The following is a 24,285-nucleotide window of genomic DNA, read 5'->3' as shown; positions in this document are numbered from 1 at the left end:
CCATAGCCTGATAGTTATTTTGTTCAGGTGTTGTTGGTCTTCCAAAAGTCATGTATTACTGAGAATCCATATAATAAAAAAAACATTGAATTATTATTGAATCAAAAATTAAAATTTATAAGCTTAAAGGGAATCAATCTTCGAACACATGACAAATAAAAATAAGAGTATAGTTGAGAGTAAAATAAATGGATAGTTTGTTCCAATTAAACTTCCAACTTCTAGCTAGACCAATTCTTCTCTTCATCACACTGTTATACAGTCAAAGCATTATATACAACTTCAACAGTCAGTTCCCCTTTTGGGTTCTCAGTCAAATATCATTTATCATCACAGCGGGTGATGCATGCATGCATGCATGCAAATATATATATATATACCTATCACACATGCCATCGGCGTTCGACCAAAGATCAAAACAAATTTGTTTCATATTCCAACTGTCGTCATCAGAGATCAAATCACGTACTTTGGAAACATGAAATACCACCTCCATGTTCACAGAAGTGGGTCAACAATTCAAGGGGATGTTACTATTATTCCAGGGGTCATGCCATACCGAAACTCTAGTTCCATTATCAATGGTAATCATAAAACCTATCCTGATATCCCTTTAACAGGTTATGGGAAGTTTTAATGGAACAAGAAGGTCTCACACATTTGGGACTCACATGCTATCATTGTTATTGTTATTGAGAAGAGGAAGAAGTCTTTTGACACAAATAAATCTTTTAATCGGGGATAAATCTTGATGCCCAAACAAACCCTCCCTCCTCTTTGTCCTAATTATATGAAATCTTTTAGCTCGATATTATCATCCCATATGATGTCATCAACAAGTTTGGATATTTTATTTAAAATTTTTATCGAGCTGGATACTAGGAAGGATAACATTTGGTCAAATTTAATTCATAATGGATTGAAACCTTTCGGGAAGACGACCACATACTTTTTTTTTTATTAACATAAAGTCTATAATCATGCTATATGTAATGTGAAAAAACCTTTATATCAAGATTAAAATCAAATAAATTAGATCTAATAATATTACGATGCTTACATTTTAGTGTTGTTTAAAAAAATAAACCTTATATGATCTGTAGGCGCATCATCGTCGGATCTATATCAATCTGCAAGGAGAACCATATCTTTCTCTTTTCTTCCTATCTAAACGATGATTAGGGAGAAGGGTTGAGAGGGAGACTATAGTCTTTAGCCCCTATAGGTCCTGTCTATTTATAAGTTATTATGAGATTTTCTCCTATCGATTATCTCATAAGGAATCATACTTTAATACAAATTTATTTTTATTAACCAATAATCATAATTAAAATTCAATCGTATATATAATATATCTTATCTAATTAAATAACACTATATAATCTAACATTCATAACCCCTAATGTATCACTAACCTTAAATACCTTAAAAGATTTGAAGATATTGATCCCAAGGTTAACAATACCTTAAAAGATCTTCTATGTGCCTCTGATGTGCATGCGAATACAAATATCTTTTGATTAAATTGGAGATAAATAACGAATAGAAAACCAAGTAGAAAGTTTCAACTAAGTTCGATCGCAATCAAACTTCGACACGAATTCCATAGTCATTTCTTCCGTACAACCACTCATCTAAATGCTAAGCTTAATAAGCATTCGAGTGCTGACCTCAAATTCTTGCTGGCCTCTTTATCATTTGTTTCCTTCAACCTTCGTAGGGTACGCAATAGGAAGACGAGTTGTATCAGTTGCATGTCGGGCAAGTCGCAGTGGCATCGAATGTCACATCATCATTTAATTTCAGACATCACTAAAAATCTAGTTTGTTCAATCAATTAATATTGTCAAATCATGTACGAAGGCAATATAAACAAAATCTGCTCTTTAACTCCAATATATCAAAAAATCATCCATCCATCTTAACTATTTCTTATAATTATTCTTTCAAATTCTGAATTTTATGTGTTAAATCAAAAAATTAGCTAAGTTTTTGTCTCCGTGACTTATTATGAAATATTTAAGCTATAATATAATATAATATAATATAATATAATATATATTATGAAAAATCGAATAACGACAAGTTTGAATCACATAAATCTACCTCAAAATGGATATAAATTCTATCAAAAAAAATATTTAATCTTCTTCGTCGTGAGCCAAAGTCACTATTTGTAATATAACTATCTGTCTTAGTTCATCTCTTTTTGATATTTAAAATTTTAATCATATTTTTCACTAAATGTATAATTAATATCTTTTAATCGTTCAAGAAGATGAAATGAAGAGTTTTCTCGAGGAAAACAAGCACAATTTTGGCCCGATTTGAAGCCTTTAGGAACAGCTTGTGCATGTTTCTGATACAGGGCCTGAATTATGTTACAAGCTGTGATCTTAGTTATCTCAAGTTTCATGGTAGAATATGCGTTGCATCACTCCAATAATTAGGTAAACAGCAGGTTTCAGACGGCCGGACGTTGAGCAGTGAAGGGGACTGGCGCTCCCATTTCTTCTTCTCCTCCTCCTCCTCTGTGGTCTGCTTTCAGCCTTTACCTCGATTAGAGCACAGAAAGTACTGCTGTGGGAATAAGCGAACTCTACTTCCAGGTGAGCTTGAGATTATAATAAGTCCAGGAAGGTAAAACCCTGTCTTCCCCCCTAAAAACCCGCGTCCTCGCTCGGGTTCTGCTACTCCCGCTGCACAAGTTATCATGGAAGCCAACGCTTTGGCTTCTCGCTTCGTCCACCACTTACTTCTCTGTGTCTCTGTTTCATGCACACGCGCGCGAGGGAGGAGGGTTTCTACAGAAAGGCAGTCGAGTGATGGAAGCATTGCGCGAGAAGGTGTCGATGACGGTCTCACCCGTTCATCCATGCATCATGGTGTCGAAGGAACCTATTAAGAGCTTTCAGTGATCTGTCGCAGGAACTGCTCGAGCAAGGGGAGCGTGGTAACGGCGGTGGAGGGGAGAGGCGTGGGAGAAGAAAAGCGCCGAGAGAAGCAGAAGAGAACAGCAACGAAAAGTAAGGTACAGTGGCCGGCTTCGCATGTGGGCCGACGCTGTTCCCCATGAGAGCCACCCGGGCCGTCCGATCAGGCCGACGCCGTCTCATGGCCCGACGCGTGGCTGATCATGACGTCGCCCTTGATGATGATGGGACTGCTATAAATACGGCGGCCCCTTCTCCTTCCCCATCCTCTCGGTCGCTGCCCTTTTGCTCACTGTTCCTTCTGCTGTAGGTGCCATAAAGGACCCTTCTTCCACGTGCGCCACCTCTCGCTGCTCCTCTTCCTCTCTCTCTTCCTCACAATCCAACTATTCTTCTCTCTTTCATTTATTTACCATTTATTTTAGTTAAAACAACTGATTATTCTTTTCTTTCAAGCCAAAGAGAACAGAAAAGGTAGGAGATGGGATTACTTCTTCCGTGCTGCTGTGCTTCTTACTTTGTTCTTCCTGCTCTCAGTGGAGGCAAATGGAAGCTGCGGTTCGCTGTCTCTAAAAGAGGAGTTGCTCCAATTTTTAGCATCAATCTGCCATATTTAGCACCTCCGGGCTTCCCGATTCCTCCATCTCCGTCTGCTATTTCTATCGTTATCTTTCCGTTTAGTAAGCAAACGCTTTCTCTCCCGGTCTTATGCATGCCTGGTTCTCTTTTGTTCCAACTCATTCCTTCTTGTTCTTTTGTTTACCTGCTAAGCTTAACGCAACATGTCTGTGAAGCAAGGAGGAGATGGAAGATTTGTATAGCATACATCCCGGGATCCTGCGGGGAGGAGACACGCCGGCCGTAGGGTCGGCGTCCAGCTGCCAAGGGAGCAGCGACGCGTCGGAGGTGACCGGAAGCAGCGGCGGCGTGTCGGATCTGACGGATCTGATTAAAGCTCAGATAGCTAACCATCCTCGATATCCGACTCTTCTATCCGCCTACATCGAGTGCCGAAAGGTATATACGTATATAGAACAGTAATGTAAAGATAACAAGGAATCTAAGAGCTGTTCAGCGTGTGATGTGTCTGTTTTGTACATGAAGGTGGGGGCGCCGACGGAGGTGGCGACGCTTTTGGAAGAGATCGGGAAGGAGAGTTACTCGAGCGTGGGAGGTGGGGAGATTGGGGCGGATCCGGAGCTCGACGAGTTCATGGTAACGGCAGAGGACTCGGAGAAGCTGCTACGACCTCTTCCTTTCTCTCATTGCTGCCGCTTCGTTTCATTGATTAGCAGTGGATCTTATTGCCTTGTTCCATGCTAATTAATTTTTGAGGTCTCGTACGATCGAGGAATGTTGTTGTGATCTAAGCCTTGATTGCAGGAATCATACTGCCATGTCTTGGTCCGGTACAAGGAGGAGCTCTTGAAACCCTTTGACGAGGCTGCGTCGTTCCTCAACCACATCGAGATGCAGCTCACCGATCTATGCAAAGGGCCGTCCACCGCTCCCACAGCCTCCGCTGCCACCGGGAACTCGCCTTCTGGTAACTGTTGATCATTGCCTAACCTATGTGTAAAAGGTGAAGAAGAGGGATATGGTGGAGTGTTAGGGTTGGGGTAGTGAGCAGTCAAATCGTGTCCATGCAAATGGGGTGCAGATGTGTCAGAATAGGTGGTGGCGTAGGGATTGGTCCAACGTTGTAGGTCTTCCTGCTCTTGGCTTCTCTATCTTGAAGGGTCGTGAAGGAGTTGTCTGATCAATCTCCTATTTGGAAAAGAAGAATCTGTCTCTCTTATTAAAATACTATGGTACGGCTTACGATTCCTTTCCTCCAACTTAAGCCAAAGATTAGGGTTCATCTTAGGATAGTTGACCTTAGGTTTTTGTAGGTTCTGTCCTTTATCTCTCTCTCTCTCTCTAAGCGTCTGAAGGTTTAGGAGATGCTGTTGAAGAATGTGTAACAGCGTTCTAGGAAGATTTTGCTTGGAAAGCTGCTGCAATTAACATCAGTGCAGCAGTGTTCGAAGAAGACTTCAAGGGCCTCTTTCATTTCTTCAGGATTGTTTCCTCTCTATTTTATGCTATAATCGAAGATGCTTTAATCTTAATGCTCGCTAATCTGGAAATAGGTGACCTTGGAGTTGTCCACTGTTTATATTTCTAAGGGAGAAGCTAGGGTTCTAGCCAGATTTTGTTTGGGGAATATGTGTAGATTTTGTGTTTGCCGAATCTGCGATAAGAATTGGGTTTTCTTGATCCAAGCTTAGCTTCATAGTCATGTGGTGTTAATTCACTTGCGGTATTCAGATTAAATGGCTCTTTTGATGTTTGATAAAGGGATGGAGAATGATGGTACTAGAAGATGACTCTGAATGGTTAGATGGATCGAACTTTTCCCCCCGAAAATGACTCGAGAATGTTGATCACATTAATGACGTTGTTGATGAGGGTTACTGGAAGATCCTGGTCATGTAGGCGCACCGTCGTTTGGATGTTGAACTGTCGATAGCATTTTATCTCAACATTCTTCAGATTATTATGATGATAACTTATTGTAATGCTTCTTTAGTAGACTAGCTGAACTGTGGCTTCTGTGGATATAACTGCCAATCTGTTTGTTGACATTTTTAGTGTTTTTATTGAGAAGATTTTGTGGACTGTCTTACTGCACTTCATGTTGTTTCTCGATTATATCTGATCGATGGGTAAGTGTATGATTCACACACCTGCCTTTTGCTAGTGATGCTCACACAGAATTAGCCATTTAGAATACTACTACTTTTGGGACACTTAATTCAGTTTTATCAGGAAAGAGCATGTTTTGTTTGCTTGGTTTTGAAGAGAAAATTATGTATATTGAAACCTCTCTCTCTCTCTCTTCACTCAAATGAAACCAAAAAAGAAGATGATCACTTTTTTTTTCTTACACTGTATTAACGAATTTGTGATGATATCTATGATTTAATACTGCAAATCATTTCTCTCTCTTTAATAGTAAAAGGAACCCTATTTGATAATTGAACCACCACGAGGAAAATTGCGAATAACTACACCTCTCTCTCTCTCTCTCTTCACACACAATGAAGCTGAAATAGAAAATGATCTTTTCTTCTTACATTGTATTCAGTTCTGCAAGTCGTTTCTCCGTCTCTTTAATAACAAAAGAAATCCTTTTTTGATAGTTCAGCCACCATGAGGTTATTCCATGCTCATCTAAGCAGATGAAGTGAAATTGCGACATGCATTCTTAAAATTCAGGCATATTAATTTGCTAAATCTATGTTCACTGTGAACTGAATGACCCTTTGAAGATGTCATAGTGAATGTCAGATCTGAGGAGTCCTGATCCTCTAAGTATGAATTACTTGGACACTGACATCCAAGTGAGCAACTAGGTCATGATTATTACGTACGTGTCTGGAAACTTCACCATCCTTTATATCTGGTGTACATTATAAGAATTAATTTATCTTGTTGTTTGTATAGAATATAGCAAAAAATGATTATAAATGCTATTATCTTTATACTAGTAGCATTGGAACCTTTTCCATGTTGCATACTCATTCTCATCTCTAGTATCGTGGCATCTTTTCCATGTGGTACATCCATTCTTATCTTACAATTTTGTTAGCGGTAGTTAACTTAATGCTTATAACATACCTACTAAATGAGCTAAGACATATTTAGCAATGATATACACAATAGCAGTCATATATTTATCTTTAGTTCAACATGTAGCATATCGAATTTCTTTGTTCTTATCATGTGTACTTTTCACCGTTTTATGGTTGAAAATTGCATGTTCTTAAGTGATTGGCTGGTGATCCATCAACTTGGCAAAAGGAAATGCTATATTTTCTATGGGTATATTTTTTGCAATCTTGTGAACTTGTCACTTGAATTTTGGTGTCCACACATTTTTATGTTTAATTGATTTTGTAATTATTCACCTTCGTAGCAATTCAAACATGCATATTATTATTTCATGATTACACACCAATAGTTATTCTTTAATTGTCTCAGTAACCTTTAAAAATAGATGGATGAAGTGTCCTGAAGATTTCTTATCTAACATAAAATAGTTACAATCAAGGAAAGGTTGATCTGCTATAAGTGTTACTTTGCCTAGTTGGTCTTGGCAAGAACCAATCTGCTGATGTAAGTATATTACAATACGAGAGGACATGTCTGAGTACTATGCTCTCAGTAGATATCAGTAAATTTGTTTGTTGAACTATTGATAAATGGCTCTTAACTCGGTAAGGGTGCTTATTGCTTGTGTAATGTTTGAAAACTTATTTTATGAAACATAAGTAATTACGGAGTGTGGAATATTGGTTAAGGAGTTGGAAATTATTCTTCTACCATCTTAAGCATTTCCCAGCAGAGAAAGAATACTTATAACGTCTGTGGATGACAGTATTCAGAAGATTGTAAAAATAAAAAATTGTGGTGATTCACGTGTGCATCTTATGCATAATAACTACCATATGCCAGATAATATCCTTGTTTTTCCAGATCAAGTGACATTGTAAAGAATGGATTAGAATAGTAGAAACTAGAGATTCAGTGTAGGACAGTCTTGGCTTAAGAGCTGTAGGGTGAATTATTTTTTATTAGGTTTTGAATGTTGGCATAAGCAGAGCAAATCGCGGAGAAGATGCAGTCCTGCAGCCACTTTACAAATATTTTTTATTTGATTTTTGTTTATGTGATCCTCCAGAAGTAGACACAGAATTCCAGGAATGAAATCCAAATTATGAGGACACCGTGCTTAGGAAATGAGAATATGCCAGTGATCTCTATGTTTATTTACTAAATTTGTGGGTCTTCTGCTCTGTTTTCCAAATGGAGAAGCTTAAATTACTTTAGTTTCAAGCTAGAAATCCAAGCTATTTGTCACCTTTATTGGTTGATTTTTACAGTGTTATGTATAAGAAGGCAACAATTGTTAAGAATTGAAATCTTGTGTGTTTTGTTATTTTCTTGGAGGCTTTGAACAGCTGGTGAGATCCAAAAATACTGAAATGAGTTATCAGTGTTAGGAAGGCTGTTTGATATATTTTTCTTTTGTATCTGAGACATTTGAGGTTTGAGGTGTGGATGGAACAGTTTCAAGTGACTAACTTGCATATTTGCTGATCTTGATTTACACCATTGTAATATTACTTGGCTTGCACTTATCCTTTTATTTATACTTCTGACCACTACCAAGATGTATTATAGTGTAGTTTGGTATTATGAGTTGTGCTTCATTATGGTCTTGTTTATGGCATGATCTCTTCTGTAAATTTTCCCAGAGGAAGTGATTGGATCCTCTGATGAAGAACTTAGTTGCGGGGATTTGGAGACTTTGGAAGTCCAGGAATGTGGTTCACGCATGGCCGACCATGAATTGAAGCAGATGCTGCTGACAAAATACAGTGGCTACCTGAGCAATCTGCGGAAGGAATTCTTGAAAAAGAGGAAGAAGGGGAAGCTACCAAAGGATGCGAGGTTGACATTATTGGACTGGTGGAACAGCCATTGCAGATGGCCATATCCAACAGTAATTTCTATGACTTGTTCATTACACAAGTCCATCTTCAGCTAATTCCATTTCGGCCAGTTGCGAGTCCATCTTAACCATATGGAAATGGTTTGTGTAGGAAGAGGAGAAGGCAAAGCTAGCCGAGAAGACTGGTCTCAACCAGAAGCAAATCAACAATTGGTTCATAAACCAGAGAAAGAGGCACTGGAAGCCATCGGAGGACATGCGCTTCGCGCTAATGGAGGAAGTGAGTGGTGGATCAAGCAGGACGATGTTGTACTTTGACAGTGGTACAATTGGTCCTTAAGCCACTCCAATGCTCCCCTTCCTTTCTCCATTACTGCAAGCTTGCTATGCACTTTTATCATGATGTGTATAATGGTTGGATTGATGAGGCTATATTAGCCTTGGTGTGGTTGCCTTAGTTTGTTAGCCTCAAATTGTGTTGAATGTTGATGAGGCCTGAATACAAAGGACATGAGAAGCTTGCAGGCAAGTTTTTCTTGTATTCTTGTATATAATGGTTATAATTATTAGGTGGACTGTGGATCCATTAAGGTTTGCCAGTGGTCATGTGACAACTTTGGTCAACGACTTGCAATCTTCTTCAGCCATTAAAGTTTTCAATGCCATGGAAGGAGAGTTCTCTCTGTGGATTTACAAAAGGATGTTGGCCTCAGTTGAATGTAGTTTTCATGGAAATGTTTCTCTTTTTTAACTATTCCTAAAAAGATATCTTTAATGTTTAGTTTTTAACAATTGGTGTTTTTTTTTGTACAATTTGTGGTATTTTCTCATCACGGTTATGATGCGATTGAAGTCGCAAGATATCGTGGAGGGCAAAGCAAGATATCATGGAGGGCAAAGAGAGTCGCAAGATATCGTGGAGGGAAAAGAGACGATGAGACGATAAGACTATGACAGGATAGATATCGGAAAAGAGACAGATAATCGAGGAATGAGACAATTTTAAGAGGTATTTATGTATTAGAGAATAAAAGGAAGCATAAAATATATAATCGAAAACTGAAAATCTAATGAATTAATTTCACATGAATTTTAATTGTTAATTAAATTTTCAATTTTACATCTTTTTTGACAGCTTTTCAGGAAAAATGTTAATTAATATCACATGAATTTTTTCATGGGCAAAGGTAAAAGTATCAAATCATGTAAATTTTTAATTGATTCTTTTTTATTATGATTAGTGTTGATTTATAGATTATGTTTCTCCTCGCAAGAACATAAGATGAAGAAGAATTGTTAGGACCAAAATCATGATGGAAAGGGAGATAAGAGTAGCATAAATAACTGGTTATTCTAATCATTAGAATCCTTGGTTGAATCAAAACAAACTCTTTCACTTACTTATCAACAGGTATTTGATGCATGGGAAGTACAGTCCACAAACAGATGTTTATACAAAGAGATGAAACGAAAATAAACTTCATCCATCAAAAAATTTCTTGTCAAAACTGTCACCAGCTTTGATAAATTTAATTCGAATAGCAATAGGAAAACACCAGACTCCATCAACCCCTCAACCAATAATGCCATGCATTTTTTACCTGTCACTCAACTCATGCTGCAATTGATCGTCTGTTCCACCGCAAGGAAGGGACACTCCAAAACCAATTATACACGGAATACGAGGGAACAATAGTTATACACATGACTCTGTATCAGAATCCAGCTGAAGTAATTGTTTCAAAAGTGTGTCCAGCCCTCGGAAGCTTCAGTGGGAGTTTTGTAACACCAGTTTGCTCACTAGGATTCTCACACTAGAAATTTTCTGCCGAGTTAATATGCATCTTCTGATCCAGAGTCCCAAGTATCAGTAGAAGAACTAGTTTCTTCTTCCGGTCGAACAACGTGTAACAAGTAATCCATTCCATTTAAAATATCATATACCATCAGGCCCATTCTTCCTCCGACCCAGCTACCAAGTTGGCTTCCCATAAGATAACCAAATCTTCCCATTCTCTGCTCTCCAAAGTATCCTCCTGCATAGGTCCCAAATGACGTGCCAGCTCCTCTGAGGAAACCCTCTGTCATGGTTCCCTCAAAGTATAAGGCTTCAAAGAAATCCCACCCTGATGATATGATTGGACCTAAAATGCGCTTGGCCTGCCTGGAAGCTGCCTTTGCAGCTTTTGCTCCAGCTTTCTGTGCCTGCTTTACAGCCACGCTGGTACTCACACCCCCTGTCAATGCCTCACTCAGAGCAATCTCGGTAGCTCGCTGCCTTACTCTTTCCACATGTGCATTCCGGATGTTGTATACATACAGCTTAACCCCCTCTTTGCTCACACAGGCAAGACTTCCAGATCTCATGTCAAAACAGTTCATGAACGTGAACTTCCCACTTTTGGATGCAGCTTCTTCTCCGACTAATTCCCTGAATTTTTCAGCTGCAATGGCAGTAGAATAATTGAAAAAGGGGACAAACTTATAAAATATGTAATCACAATGAAGCATAAGATAAATGGTGCATTTTATGAAAAAATATTATAGTTTTCTAAGTTAGCAGCATATATAAAAAAGAGATGATGGTCTCAATAATGGATGTAGATCTACAAGGATAAGAAATATAGCATTTTAGTAAATGGTTTTACGGTCATGACAAGGTGGTCGATTGGAGCAATAACTTACACAGAACAATCTAATTGAATAATTGATCCAAGATACCTAAAACTTTTACGGAACAATAAATCACCAATATTACATTTTATATATTTAGTTTTAGTTCTACTTAATCTATAACCTTTAATTTCTAAGGTTTACCTCCATAGCTCAAGTTTATAATTAATTTCACTTAGGCTCTCATCAACTAATACAATGTCATAACAAATAACATACATCATGGAGGTCTATCATATAAGTGACCAGAAAGTTCATCCATTATCAATGTGAAATGGTGGGAACTTAATGCGGATCCTTGGTGTAATTCTATGCTAATAAGAAACTCATTAGATACACTTTCTATAGTTCTATAACTAATAACTACATTATTATACATATATTTAATAACATCAATATAATTAGTGGATACACATTTTTTTTCTAAAACCCACCATAATAAATCTCTAGAAACCCTATCATAGGGTTTCTCTAAGTCAATAAAAACCTATACGGATCTTCTTTTTCTCCCGATACTTTTTCATTAATTATCTTAATAAATAAATAACATTATGGTTGATTTTCCAAGCATAAAACCAAAGTGATTTTAGAGATATTTGTTTCAAGCCTAATCCTACTTTCAATAACATATTTCCAAGGTTTCATAGTATGACTCTTAATTTTAATTCCTCTATAATTTGAATGATTTTATATATCATCTTTATTTTTATAAATTAGCACTAAAAAACTCTTTTAACATTCATCAGGCTTCCTTCCGAATCTCATGATTTTATTAAATAAGCTAATTTACTATGCTACTCTCTTGTCCCCTAAACTTTTCCAGACCTAAAAAAAAACCATCGGGCCCCACACTCTTAGCTATTTTTATCTTCTTTAATACGTATTTTCCTTAATTAACTTTAATTTTATGAATAAATCTATGTTTTTTAAATCTACCACTATTATTTATCGTTAAATTTAAGTCCCGTGAGAAATATTCATTAAATAATTTATAAAAAATAATTTTTTTCATCTTTCTTTAATCTCGTTATCATTAACAAGTATTATTCGATTTTCAACTTTAATACATCTAATATTTTCTAAATCTTTACACTTTCTTTTCTTAATTTTAGCAATTTGATATATATCTCTTTGATCATCTTTAATACCTAATTTATTAAAAAATTATCATAAGCTTTATATTTTGCTATACTAATAACTTTTTTAGTTGTACTAACTGACATTGGTGGTGTTAAAAAAAAAAAGCTTATTACCAATTGGCAAAATCCAAACAGAGTTAAAGGATCCAGCATTACTTTTCAAGAAAGACCCTTTTCAATAGGTTTATAGCTTTTCTATATGACCATTATTCTTTATACCTGAAAATAAATGCACTACAAAGTTGAGTACACCACATGTAGGCACGAGCATGGGCTATGTTGTCAATGATCAAAATTGCACCATGGAATGTAGAAGATCTCAGGTTAGATCAGTTTGTGAGTTGAATTGTAAATCACTAGATTTCTCTATCTTTTAAAAGCTAAATCATTAAAGAAATTAAAAACAAAGGGAAATCTAGTGAATTGTAAATCACTAGATTTCTCTATCTTTTAAAAGCTAAATCATTAAAGAAATTAAAAACAAAGGGAAATAAGAGTTAGCTGAAAATTAGATGAATGGAGAATAAGAAAGCATTGCTTTCTCCAAAGAACTAAGAAGGAAAACAATAAAACAAAAGAAAACAAAATTTCAGGCACCTTCCTTGTGCACACTCTAACCTCTTCAAGAAACAAATATTGCAGTTTCTTACTTTCTTTAATCAAAAGTATTTTTAGTGAATCAATATAATACCCTATTGCGCCAAAAAAATGAAAATATGTCAAATTTAAAGTCTAAATTAACTTCAATTTCATTATATCATTAAATGTTAATTATCTATTTTTTTAAATAATTAATACATGAACAAAAGAGTCAAGTTGGATCTTACCATCATAATATTTTTACATTCGATAAAAGGCTACAAGCTTATTTGTTATGATTTTACTCAAGATTATTAAGAACCACTTAAGTTCAAGTCGTTGAATCATAAAATCCAGACAACATTTTGCATGACTATACTAAGCATTGAATTAATTCTCCTATAAGCATATTTTCTACCATTTGTTGTCAGGATCCATTAAGCTCCCTCCAAACTAGATGATCAAACTTGAACATTATTTTTATGCTCATACGTTGATCTGAAAGAAAGACTTAAGCATCCTCTAGTCTAGATCGATTGCCGATAAGGCTCAAGTTACATCACTTGATTCTCTTAAATACTTGATCAATCAAAGACTGCCTTCAGAAGTCCAGCCAACATTTAGTACACAAATTTCATCTAATTCTCCCCATCAGAATTCACACAAAACCTTGATCATTAGTGATCTCTCCATCAGAATTCACAAAAAACATTGGTCCTTAGTAATATATTGATCTAGAGGATGGTGTGAAACTAGCCCACATGTTAACAGAGAATAACATTCTCTTTCTTTTGAGGATCAGGTTCACTCTTTGAAGATTTTCTTTAAGTGTTATAGAATTTCAGAATAGCATATCTCCTTTCAATAAAAACCAAACATAAGCAAATAACAGAGATCTGTTGGGCAAAGTGCTTGAAAAATCCACACAAGCTATGAAAGTGGCAATGGCTCAGTTTTTCCACAGCAATGTGAATTATCCAGATGCAGGCCACCTCATCTAATTGCTCAAGCAGTGTTGACATGAGAATTGAGGACTTGCCAAATCATTTAGTGCTACAACTTATAAACATGAATTCCCAGAAAACGAAGATCTACTCAGTTCCATGCGTTGCCAACTTATTAATCTTTGTATAACTAGACTTGACATCTTAGCCAATAAAGATTTTATGTGAAGGTCAACCCCGAACCTTCTGTTTATACTTTATAGTTTCGCTTTAAATTTGACAGGTCAAACCAGAATGAAGCCTAAAACACTTCCTGTGTCTATTACTTCAAGCACTACAATGTAATCACAAAAAGTACTTTAGGGGACTTTTGAGCACAAAATTGTAAGGAAGTACTAAAGTTGAAAGCAAAGTATATGATTGTTTTTCTTCCAAGTGTCTGAACAGACTTAAATGCTTAATGTTTGATTGTTAACACCAGCCTAGATCAACAAACCAAATATGCTATCTAACTAAATTGAGAGAAGAAGCTGAGAAAGGGTAGAGACAGAGGAAAAAACGCAAAAAAAAAAAAAAAACCACTGTGCTATCTTATGGCTCTCCTAGACCACAAGAAGGATACCGAAGATTGGACAGAAAGCAGAATTTTCTGTATTAGGGTCTGAGAAATGGTCAACTATGCATCATAGTGGTTGACTTGAAAAGCTGCATGAAGGCAGTTTTAGAGGATGCAATCAGTTAACTGAAGCTATAAGATGAGCCTCTCCATGCCACTATAGGACTAGTTTAATAACAGAGGAGCAAAGGTAAAAGATAATTGTTTCCTTGCAAACAGTTTTAGGATTAATTTCTGTTTAGATCAGGACCCTATCAAAAAACTTTAATATTTATCATTTTCAGTAATTGTATAATGTTGGCAATTCCATTATTCTGAGATTAACAGTCTCAATCATTTTAATTCAATATGACAAAAATTGCTGACATAATTCATTAGAAATCTGAGGAAAAAATGTGATGGGATCAATATTGGTGGTTTTGGTCAATTAATAGTAGCAGTAATGCCGAAACTGAAACTCAGAGTGAGTTCTTGATAGAAGTAGGCTGCTCTTAACACATCCCCATCAATCCAAATTGAGACCCATAGAAACTCAAGTCATGTAACTTTACTGATGGCATAATATATCTTTTTGAAAGGCTGAACATGCCCCCCAGGTGCCTCCTATGCCACAATTTCCTCTCTATTTCTTGTCCTCCTTCTTGCTTTCCCCCCTTCAAGTGGGAGATTTTTTTTTACCCTTTAATGACCTCCCTGTCACCACCAACTAGTATAGTAACTCCAAAGGCATTGATGATCAATACCATTCTTAACCGCCTCACAGTTTGCTGATAAAACCACAATTTTCCTCAAATGCAACAGACAGAGGACATCAACATGGTTGTCAAACAAGCCTGTAGTGTCACCCATGGGTTCTCTCTCTCTCTCTCTCTCTCTCTCTCTCTCTCTCTCTCTCTCTCTCTCTCTCTCTCTCTCTCTCTCTCTTTCCTCCCCTGATTAACCTCACTGAATATACCCTAGTCCCTCCCTCCCACTTTCTCTTTCTCCCAGTCCCTTCCCCATCCCCTTTTCTATGATGGTGCACTGCAAGCTGTGGAGAAGTATCCCTGTAATTAGACAGTATGAGGGTAGGTATGGACTCAAGAAAATAGAGGTGTGGCAAGTACAAATACAAAGAAGCCAGCCCCTGATCTGCACCAATACTATTCATATAAAACAAAATATCACATTCAGCAAAACAGCTTCTGGTGGCCAATAATCTCAGTAGTTGCCTGTGATCTCATAGGAGCAATAAACACATCTTGAATTGTACTGCTGTATTCATTCTAGAAACGAGAACATATGCTGCACCTTCTCATCCAATTGATCATTGATTTGATCTGCTTTTATTGGAAACTCTACTCGATGACATCATTGCATTTACAATAGGAAATTGCTATATTGACACTACATTCATGAAATCTTTTGGTTCCGTTATGGTGCACCTCGGTTATCCCAGAATTGCGGCCCGACGGTATTCCCAAACCCTAAAAGTAAACCATTATCAAATACTAAGTCTACAAAATCTTATTTTTATTCGTCCACAATGGCATAATCAGCGCCAGTGACCACGATTTCCCAAACCCAAACCATAACTCCGATCAAAAAGAAACAAGAGAAACAGAATCGAAAATTAAGAAACAATCCGAAAAGAAGGAAAACTAGGGGAGACGTGAAGTGAAAAGATCGAACCAATGCGAACCTGTCATGCTAAGAACTATTAGACCGAAGATGAAGAGCAGGAGCTGCACACGCCGCTTCTGGAGATCCATCATCTTCCCCAGGCGAGAGAAAACCCTGCCCCGACTCTCTCCGAGTGTGTTAAGCTCACGGGAAGAGAGGTAAAGAAAACGAACCTCCGTTCTTCCTCCGGGAGGAGAGGGAAAGAGAACGAACCGCCGGTCTACCCCTCCAATTCAAGAAGATTTGGATCCCAGTGAGCCGTAAAATAAGTGGTTGCATTGCAAGCACCTACGCCTAGTCACCAAACACAGAAAGGTGTCCTCCCTTTGGTCACTAAGGCGTGGATCCCAATTCATGGTGTGGGACCCAACCCCGATGGTCCAAGGAAGGTTGTGCTCCCCTGGAAGCGCGAGGCGCGTCCAATGCACACGAGCAAGTTGTTTACCCTCACACCAACCCTGTTTGTGATTGGAGGTGAACCGTAGACCGAGTGGGACCGTGACGTGAGTTTCTGCAATCGGTATTCACCGACTTTTGCCACGGCAGAATGCGTTCCCGAAGACGTTTACCTAACTGTTAATAGGAGGACAACGTGGGCCTTCAGGCTGGCCCCACTCGAGCCCCACAAGTACCGCCAATCATACGTCAGGTAACTTTCTTCGAGGAAAAATTATATCAAGATATAATTATTTATTTTGATTTGCTAGCTTTTCTTTACCAATAATTTTTATCTGTCTCTCTCAATTTTCCTTTAATCACACTGGTTCTTTTGAATGACAGAACAGCTTCAAATAATATCAAGGATATTTAGATAGCTGATTGGATTGATGAGAGTGACAAACAAGGTCAGCACCACCGCCAGTTCTTCTCTTTTTCTTTTCTTCCTGTTGTGAAGTAGACACTAAATGGAAGAGAGCTGCTAAACCATGAGGTGCAGTTGTCTCTTTTGAAGTCCTAACAATGAGAAAATATCAGAAATGTTGATCTGCCACCAGTATAGCACCCAATACTTGTCCATGCTACACCACTCCAAATTGTAGTAAATATCTACAAGCCTGTGGATTTAGAGCCCTCCAATTGGCTTGAAGAAGATAAGAGATAAGTGTTCTCCAATGCCTATAAGACCAGTCTAATTCTTCCCTTCTGGCACTGCAGCATATCTTGGTTTTGCTACACTACTATCATCGGGACCAACTGCAAGAGGTGGTGCATGCTCATGGCGGCAACAGCTGCTTCCAGCGTGAGACTTTCCACCACAGGGGCGGTCTCCACGAAGGCACAACTCCCCAGGCCGCAGCGGCCTCATGCGATGCTCCTCCCGCTTCTCGGTGGCCGGCGCCGCGCGGTGCTCGCCGCGAGCGCCCCGTCGACTCCGCCCGACATCTCCGACAAGGTATCGGAGAGCATCAAGAAGGCGGAGGATGAGTGCTCGGGCGACGCGGTGAGCGGGGAGTGCGCGGCCGCGTGGGACGAGGTGGAGGAGCTCAGCGCGGCGGCCAGCCACGCCCGGGACAAGCTCAAGGCCAACTCCGACCCCCTCGAGAACTACTGCAAGGACAACCCCGAGACCGACGAGTGCCGCACCTACGACAACTGAAGGCCCGAGACAAGCATGCAGAAGTGATTGCATGCACTGTTCGACTGCAGAGTGCATGCAGAAACAGTGTATTATCTCTATACACTTGCATGTTTGTTTAATGATTAAGATAAATTGGTGTTCTTATCTATTGGAGAAACATCGATCAATCATCTTTGTGGGAATCGATAGGGTATTTTCCACACACAATATATTGTGTTTTCTGTCTTCACCAGATCTAACGATGTTCAGGCTTCCTAGATATTCGATACAAGCTCAGATTTGCTTGTTAATTGATCAAGCTTTAAAAGTTTATCGCTTTATGCTGTCATCTATAACTCAACCTTCTAAGTTCATACGTAAGGATGAGTCTCACAGCTCAACTTCTATTCTACAAGAAACAAAACATCAAAGGCAATCTTGAGCTGTTCATGAATGATACATTTCAGTAACCAGTCCTAGCTTGCAACAGCTTTACTACAAGAGGGGGAAGGTGAAATAAAAATTGCCATATTTGAAGTACATCTACAGATAGAAAGCATTTACAATTGCCAATCATAGATTTATGCATAAGAAATCGAAGTTGACAGTAATTGGTACTACATTTCAGGTGCAAAAGAATGATCAACATGATTATTAGCGCTTGATGCCTGCCTTGATTTGGCTATCTAATCCAATAAACTATTGAACATTTACTGCAAGGTAATGTTACAATAAGCACACAGCCATGTAGCACATACTGACTCAAACACAAACAACCACACTAATCTAAATACGACTCGGAAAAACGAAAACATAAGCATCGGATAGACCTTTCTTTGCACAACAATGATGGCTCAGAACTGGAAAATGTCGCCATTGGCCATGATCGGCTGTGATGTGGAAGGAAGCTGCCATGGCTTCAGAAGAGGGATTGGTATCTCTGGTATGTCCATGCCATCCCACTGACCTCCTCAACCATGCGGAGCACCGAGTTCACAGAGTGCAGCCTCTCAGCCAATTCATGTAGCTGAGCTCTTAAGATGGCGTTCTCTGATTCCACTGTGATGTACTGCTGCGTCGCCAGATTGATCTGCGCGTTGATCTGACTGTTTTGGTGCTTGAGCTGCGCCGCGAGGTTCATCAGATCATCCAAACGCTGCTGCTTCCTCATCCTAGACCTCCTCGCGGACTCCCTGTTCGAGAGCATCCTCTTCCTCTTCCTCTCGTCGTTCGTCAAGGAAGACATCCACTTTGGCTGGGTGGTTCTCTGATTCTAAACTAATCAAAATTGGATTGAACGAAGCAATCAAGAAGTGAGGTTTTTAGTTCATGAGATCACATAGGACCAGTAAAGGAGGACCACCGAGAAGGAGTGGAGGAAGCAGATGCTGAGAGTAGCTAGATCCATGAAGGCTAGAAACCGGTTTTCGACAGACTTAGAGACCACAGAATTAAGATCATCGACGCTCTTTAAGATCAAACGTGAAGACCAAGGAACAGATTTTGAGAAGAGTAATCTCTCTAAACGGAAAGGTGGATCCCAAAGACCAGATTTTGGGGATTGAGGATGAAGATCATCAACCTAAAAGCCAAAACCAACCTCGAAAGATCAGATTTTGACGCTGGATTTGTATCCTAACAAGGGTCCAGCCACAGATTAACGGTACAGAAACCAAAGATAGGCCCTAACTCTTGAAAACAGGAAAGCAGAGAGAGATGAAGAAGAACACTTAGCTGGAGTCGATCAACCGAACGAATGAAAGGTCATCACAGCTTTGAAATGGGCTATTTGTAGATGAAGGCACGGGTGTCGTGGAACGAGTTCATTTGGTTCTCGACGTGGGCGATGACTTCACGTGGGACAACCAGATGCGGTGGTCTTGTGTGCTGGAGCGCCATGGTTGGAGGAGTCGAGCTGTCGCCTCGAGAAAGCGTGTTCAAGCTGCCGACTATCGATAGCTGGGAAAGCATCTCTTGAAATCTCCTAGAACACCACCATCGAACACTTGCCGGATTTGACTGGGAATCTTGCTTAGATTCAATGGTCATGAAGAGGCAGGAGATATTCTCCGAGAATATTCTAGTAACGTTCTCTGTGAACAGATCATGTTCTGACATGATCTGCTTCCCGAAATTTATGGTTAAGTGGTGCAGCAAAAAGATTAGTCCGTAGACGATGAGACCAGTCTTGTAGAGCGCCTTACCCAAGGAGACGAGCTCGCTTAGGCGATCCTCGAACAGGCCCGATCCACAGCTTGGCCTCCTTGGCCATCCCCTGCTCCTGCCTTGCCCTTGACTGGGCGGAGGCTATTGCCTCCGGCGTGGCGTCGATGCTCCACCGACCGGCGGAACGAGGCGCTGGGGACGTGGCCCGGTACGGGGAGCAGGAAGGAGGGAGTGGAGGAGGGACTCATGACCTTAATGGGCCGAGCGGGAGAGTGGAGATGGGCGGAGGCGTGCAGGCGACGGAGGCCCGCGGCGTCGTCGTGCCACCGTGTGAGGCCAATAGAGAGAAGCCGGGAGTGAGTGCGGTTGGGCCCGTGTTTTCGACCCAAACCAATAGAGAAAAGGTTTGGGTCGGACCGGGTCGCACGACTCGTCTGCCCCATATGGTGCAGCTCTGCTGCCCGAGTCCAGCCAGGATTCACCCGTTTGAGCACGCCCATTCGCGCACAAATCGGAGCCACCAGCTCTATTACCGCAAAACCCTAAACTGTGTTTCCGCTAAATTATAATCAAGATTTTAATTAGATGACAATTTCCACAAAGTTAAAGCTATATGATGATATTTTTAATACTCCCGTCACTTATACGCTAAAAATCATTAAGTCTTTTAGAAAATGATTTAAACTATATAAATTGTAATAAAAATCATCAAAATCTCTATAGAAATATTTTTTTGCTTTTTGCTCTGTGTCATAAGCCCTTTAACGTGAATGGATTTTCTTCCCTTTATCCTCATCTCAAATCCTATTCAAAATCCAATTCCTAATTAGTAATTTTGGACAGAAAGAAAGACAGCAAAACATCTGTTCTCAATCTCACCATTGAGAAATCTGTATGTATGTCTAGATATGCAGAAGATTACACCAGTGGAAGCTCTGATATCTGTTCTTAATTGAAATCAATTTTTCGATGCTCTTTGCTTGAGAAATGTCCTAATTAAAGCAGTAAAATTTGTACCAAAGCATCACCAAGAAGTGTGCAGGTGCCATAGCTGAAAAATCACAGCTAAATAACATTTTCTTATATGTACAAAAGTACATTTTATGGTTCTACATTGAAGACATTGGGGTGCTCATGAAACACATATACCCAAACGAAGAAGTTATTCCACTGATCTAGCCGTCGCTCATGTGGAACAAAGCAAGAAAAAGTATCAGAATCATAGCCAATGTGTTGGTCCTTCTATAGTAATATAAATTGCTGGTTTCAGATGGAAAGGACATTGATAATGCAAGTAGATTGTGTTGTGTTCAAGCTCATCTTCTTCTTTAGGAACAAAGCAAGAGGTATTGTGTTCAGATGGAAAGGACATAGACAATCATGGATGCATTTAGATTGTGTTGTGTTCAACTTCATCTTCTTCCATTCCATTGACCGATAAATTAACTCCCCTCTGTTCAACAAAAAAGAGAACATAATTCAGAAACATAGATCATTCGATATATCTAAAATGATATAATAACTCTTGTTTACGTTTTCTTTTCTATATCATAAATTATAGCAAGATCAAAATATCTAGTTTTTATTGAAAAAAAATGATATACTAACTATGAGATGTCTATAATGGCTTACATGGAGTTGCTCCAGCTGATACTGCTTCTGTGCCTGTTGAACTGCTGATATCGACCACATTACTACATAGAATGGCAGTAAAATTCCACTGGCTCTTAGCAGAAACACCTGCACAAAATTCTCAGCACATTTACATGTAAACCGTGCCAAAATAAACCTAAATATGTAGCTTAGCAATAATACCAGTGACCACAGACTAAGATCAACACTCACTGTGAGGATGCCAAATGTGTGGTGATTAGCCCCAAGTATTATGACAGCAATCAAATGCCTGATCAGCAACATGATAGTGAACTGCATGTATATGTTTCAGACATCATTAACTAGAAGGCTAAGATCAAATACATAAATCATCTTGTTTACATCTAATTCAAATTGCTGACCGTGATAGCCACAGATCGACAGCAAGAGGTACATCCATGCGATCCAGGGGAACACACAGTGTAACCTGGGCCTGCTGCATCATCAGTTACAGTGATGGATCCAGGGTTTTCTGGATCATAATTAATCCTGGAGGCTTCCACGCTTTCCCTGGTATCATCGTTAAATCTTGTCAGCACCAGAGTTTAAATATTGTACCATATCATTCTAGATATAATTGCTGTGTATTGAGAATAAGAAATGATCAGATTGACAGCTAACAGTTAGGCCCATGAGATTAAAATGGAGTAACATGTTAGGTTCCACAGTATCCATGACTTGGATATTGAGGGATCAACAGATGCTGCAAGCACCACAGGTACAAAATTAGCTTCTGTTTTTAGGGCCCACAATTAGTAGAAATTGGGTGTTAGCTGGCAGCCATATGATCATTTCCGTATCTGGGAAAAAAATTCAGAATCAAAGAGCATGTTGCAGCCAGAGTGGGCCTTTAATTTCCTAGCATAAATTGATTGAAGAGAAGGAGCTAAGGGCACCTGATGGTCACAGCTACATCCACCAAGGCCTTCTTTTCAGGAACAGTATAGCCTGGTTCAAATACCTGTGAGAGAGTTAAAACAGAAAAACGTTTTGATTAAGAGGAAAATATATGAGAATTTGATTGTTATGTGCATCAACTATGTGAAACTTGATCTCAAATAAAAAACAGGATGAATGATTTAAGAGGACAACAAAATGGAGTAAAGTTTCCTATTAGTAGTGGGACAACAAAATGGAGTTGAATAAGATGGAGACTGTCTTAGTCCATAAATCTTCAAACTTCAGCAACCACAAAAGAGATAGGAAGTGGAGAGTATGATATTATCTTTAACAAACTTTTAGAATAGAAAATGTAGTAGTTCTGAAGTCAGCAAAAGATCTCAACAGAATGAAGTAATTTTGAAGTCAGAAGAAGATAATAACCATGTTTCAGGGTCATCATAAAATTGCATTTAGCCATGCACAAAAACCTGAATAGGAAATAAATAAAAAGTGCCCTTTTTTGTTGAAATTTGGAGAACCGAAACAAATGGATGGAGTCTGACAATGATCTTCTTCGATGAGTAACTTGTAAAATAGAACAAAATGGATAAAAAGATAAGCAAACTAGGCTTGGATAAGTATAAGATGTAGAGACTCTCTTCTTAGTAATTCAAGGTTCTTCTTATTAGCAAAAAAAAAAGAAGCAATAAGATATAGAAATTTAGTACAGAGACTTTTGAGAAGAGATTTGTCAGGGAAGAAATGCAAAGGAAACCTAGCTATCTTCTCATCCTTGAAGAAGATATAATCCAGTTTCTGTATTCTTTCTTGTTTAGTTCAGTTTAAAAGTATCAACCATGTACTACTCATGTTTCTCTCTCTAACCTGAAGGCAAATTTCACAAACATTGCTTCCTTTCTGATCACACCACCTCTGGATGCACTCTCTGTGAGCAAACTGGAAGGGGGAACATTAAATCAATATCACAATAAAATAAAAAGCTTTCCTTCATACCAAATCCACCAAGGAAATCTAACAAGAAGAGAAAAACCATTTAAAAGCAATTACCTTCAGAGTCCCAGAGCAAGCACAAGGGGTTTCCATGCTGGTGGAGCTCTCTTCCTCCTCTTCATGGCATATTTTACATAGACATGTGGAAGCAAACGGAGGCAAATAAGCACAAGACGCGGCAGCTAATCCCTCGTCCACAAGCAATCTAGTTTCTTGTCTGACGCCAAATTCCATCTCTCTTTCTCTCTCTCTCTCTCTCTCTCCCTCCCTCGCTCTTTCTCTCACACGACACACCAGTTCAAACTATTTAAGCAAGGGACAAACAAAATTGGTGGGCACAGGATGCCATTTCACTGCAAGGAAATGGCGGAAGTGTCCCTGAAGGTGTTGCTAGTGTCGGACCAACCAAGGGTGACAGTGTTTTCCTTCTGCACTGTGCAGGATTTGGTCTACGAGTTGGAATGGATGTTGGACCTGCAAAACATTGACTGTGACAGCAAATGCGCAATAAGCCTTGTGGCTGCAGGCTCTGTTAGATTAATAAGAACTTGTTCTTGAAGTTTGACAGCAATGGACATGCAGGCTATTTTGAAATCTGCAGAACAAACACCGGGAGGGAGACCCATTATCTTCTTCCTAATTGTATCTAAATACTGAGATTGCATAAGAGATTAGTCAGATACCACTTCAACCAAAAAGCTTTTATAATTACTTATGTAAATATAAAAATTATAATCATATTATTATTATTATTATGTGAAAAATCTTAATATCAATAATCATGAATTGAAGATGAGATGTGCATGCATTTTGATATTACACGAAAAAAATTTTGAAGATTAAATTTTCTTTCTCCTCTCTTTTCATCTTTCACAAGACTAAAATATATTTGTATTATCATATTGAGTTCGTAGAAGATTCTATCTATTTATAAACGAGCGTAATAAGTCAAAAATAAATAATTAGTAG

At 38.8% G+C, this 24,285-nt stretch overlaps 4 protein-coding genes across 10 annotated transcripts; 2 read left to right on the top strand and 2 right to left on the bottom strand.

Moving 5' to 3' along the window:
* Nucleotides 1-3,016: 3,016 nt before the first annotated feature.
* Nucleotides 3,017-9,027, top strand: LOC135582879 (homeobox protein knotted-1-like 1). 6 transcript variants are annotated; one of them, XM_065120538.1, is made up of 7 exons: nucleotides 3,017-3,243; nucleotides 3,471-3,613; nucleotides 3,728-3,950; nucleotides 4,038-4,148; nucleotides 4,317-4,479; nucleotides 8,237-8,484; nucleotides 8,585-9,027. In XM_065120538.1, exons 3-7 carry the CDS (start codon nucleotides 3,738-3,740, stop codon nucleotides 8,771-8,773), a joined length of 924 nt encoding a protein of 307 aa, XP_064976610.1. In that variant the 5' UTR covers nucleotides 3,017-3,243; nucleotides 3,471-3,613; nucleotides 3,728-3,737; the 3' UTR covers nucleotides 8,774-9,027. The 6 variants fall into 6 exon arrangements, with proteins under 6 accessions (XP_064976610.1, XP_064976612.1, XP_064976607.1 ...); XM_065120540.1 differs by having other exon boundaries at nucleotides 3,166-3,268; nucleotides 3,732-3,950; XM_065120535.1 differs by having other exon boundaries at nucleotides 3,166-3,268.
* A 738-nt stretch (nucleotides 9,028-9,765) lies between these two features.
* LOC135618153 (uncharacterized) lies at nucleotides 9,766-16,299 on the bottom strand. The gene is made up of 2 exons (XM_065119008.1): nucleotides 16,066-16,299; nucleotides 9,766-10,877 (listed from the first exon to the last, which is right to left on the bottom strand). The coding sequence occupies exons 1-2, from the start codon at nucleotides 16,136-16,138 to the stop codon at nucleotides 10,267-10,269; spliced, it is 684 nt and encodes a 227-aa protein (XP_064975080.1). The 5' UTR covers nucleotides 16,139-16,299; the 3' UTR covers nucleotides 9,766-10,266.
* Nucleotides 16,300-17,080: 781 nt separating this feature from the next.
* Nucleotides 17,081-17,884, top strand: LOC135619006 (calvin cycle protein CP12-1, chloroplastic-like). Its single transcript, XM_065120534.1, has one exon. It carries the CDS (start codon nucleotides 17,257-17,259, stop codon nucleotides 17,641-17,643), a length of 387 nt encoding a protein of 128 aa, XP_064976606.1. The 5' UTR covers nucleotides 17,081-17,256; the 3' UTR covers nucleotides 17,644-17,884.
* A 2,923-nt stretch (nucleotides 17,885-20,807) lies between these two features.
* LOC135618161 (uncharacterized) lies at nucleotides 20,808-23,612 on the bottom strand. Of its 2 annotated transcripts, none has more exons than XM_065119017.1 (7): nucleotides 23,374-23,612; nucleotides 23,191-23,262; nucleotides 22,320-22,384; nucleotides 21,786-21,933; nucleotides 21,586-21,696; nucleotides 21,403-21,510; nucleotides 20,808-21,223 (listed from the first exon to the last, which is right to left on the bottom strand). In XM_065119017.1, the coding sequence occupies exons 1-7, from the start codon at nucleotides 23,548-23,550 to the stop codon at nucleotides 21,161-21,163; spliced, it is 744 nt and encodes a 247-aa protein (XP_064975089.1). In that variant the 5' UTR covers nucleotides 23,551-23,612; the 3' UTR covers nucleotides 20,808-21,160. The 2 variants fall into 2 exon arrangements, with proteins under 2 accessions (XP_064975089.1, XP_064975090.1); XM_065119018.1 differs by having other exon boundaries at nucleotides 21,616-21,696; nucleotides 23,374-23,608.
* Nucleotides 23,613-24,285: the final 673 nt, after the last annotated feature.

The sequence above is a fragment of the Musa acuminata genome, chromosome BXJ2-8, assembly GCF_036884655.1.
Source record: "Musa acuminata AAA Group cultivar baxijiao chromosome BXJ2-8, Cavendish_Baxijiao_AAA, whole genome shotgun sequence".
Lineage (NCBI taxonomy): Eukaryota > Viridiplantae > Streptophyta > Magnoliopsida > Zingiberales > Musaceae > Musa > Musa acuminata.
This window is presented reverse-complemented; position numbering and strand designations above follow the sequence as displayed.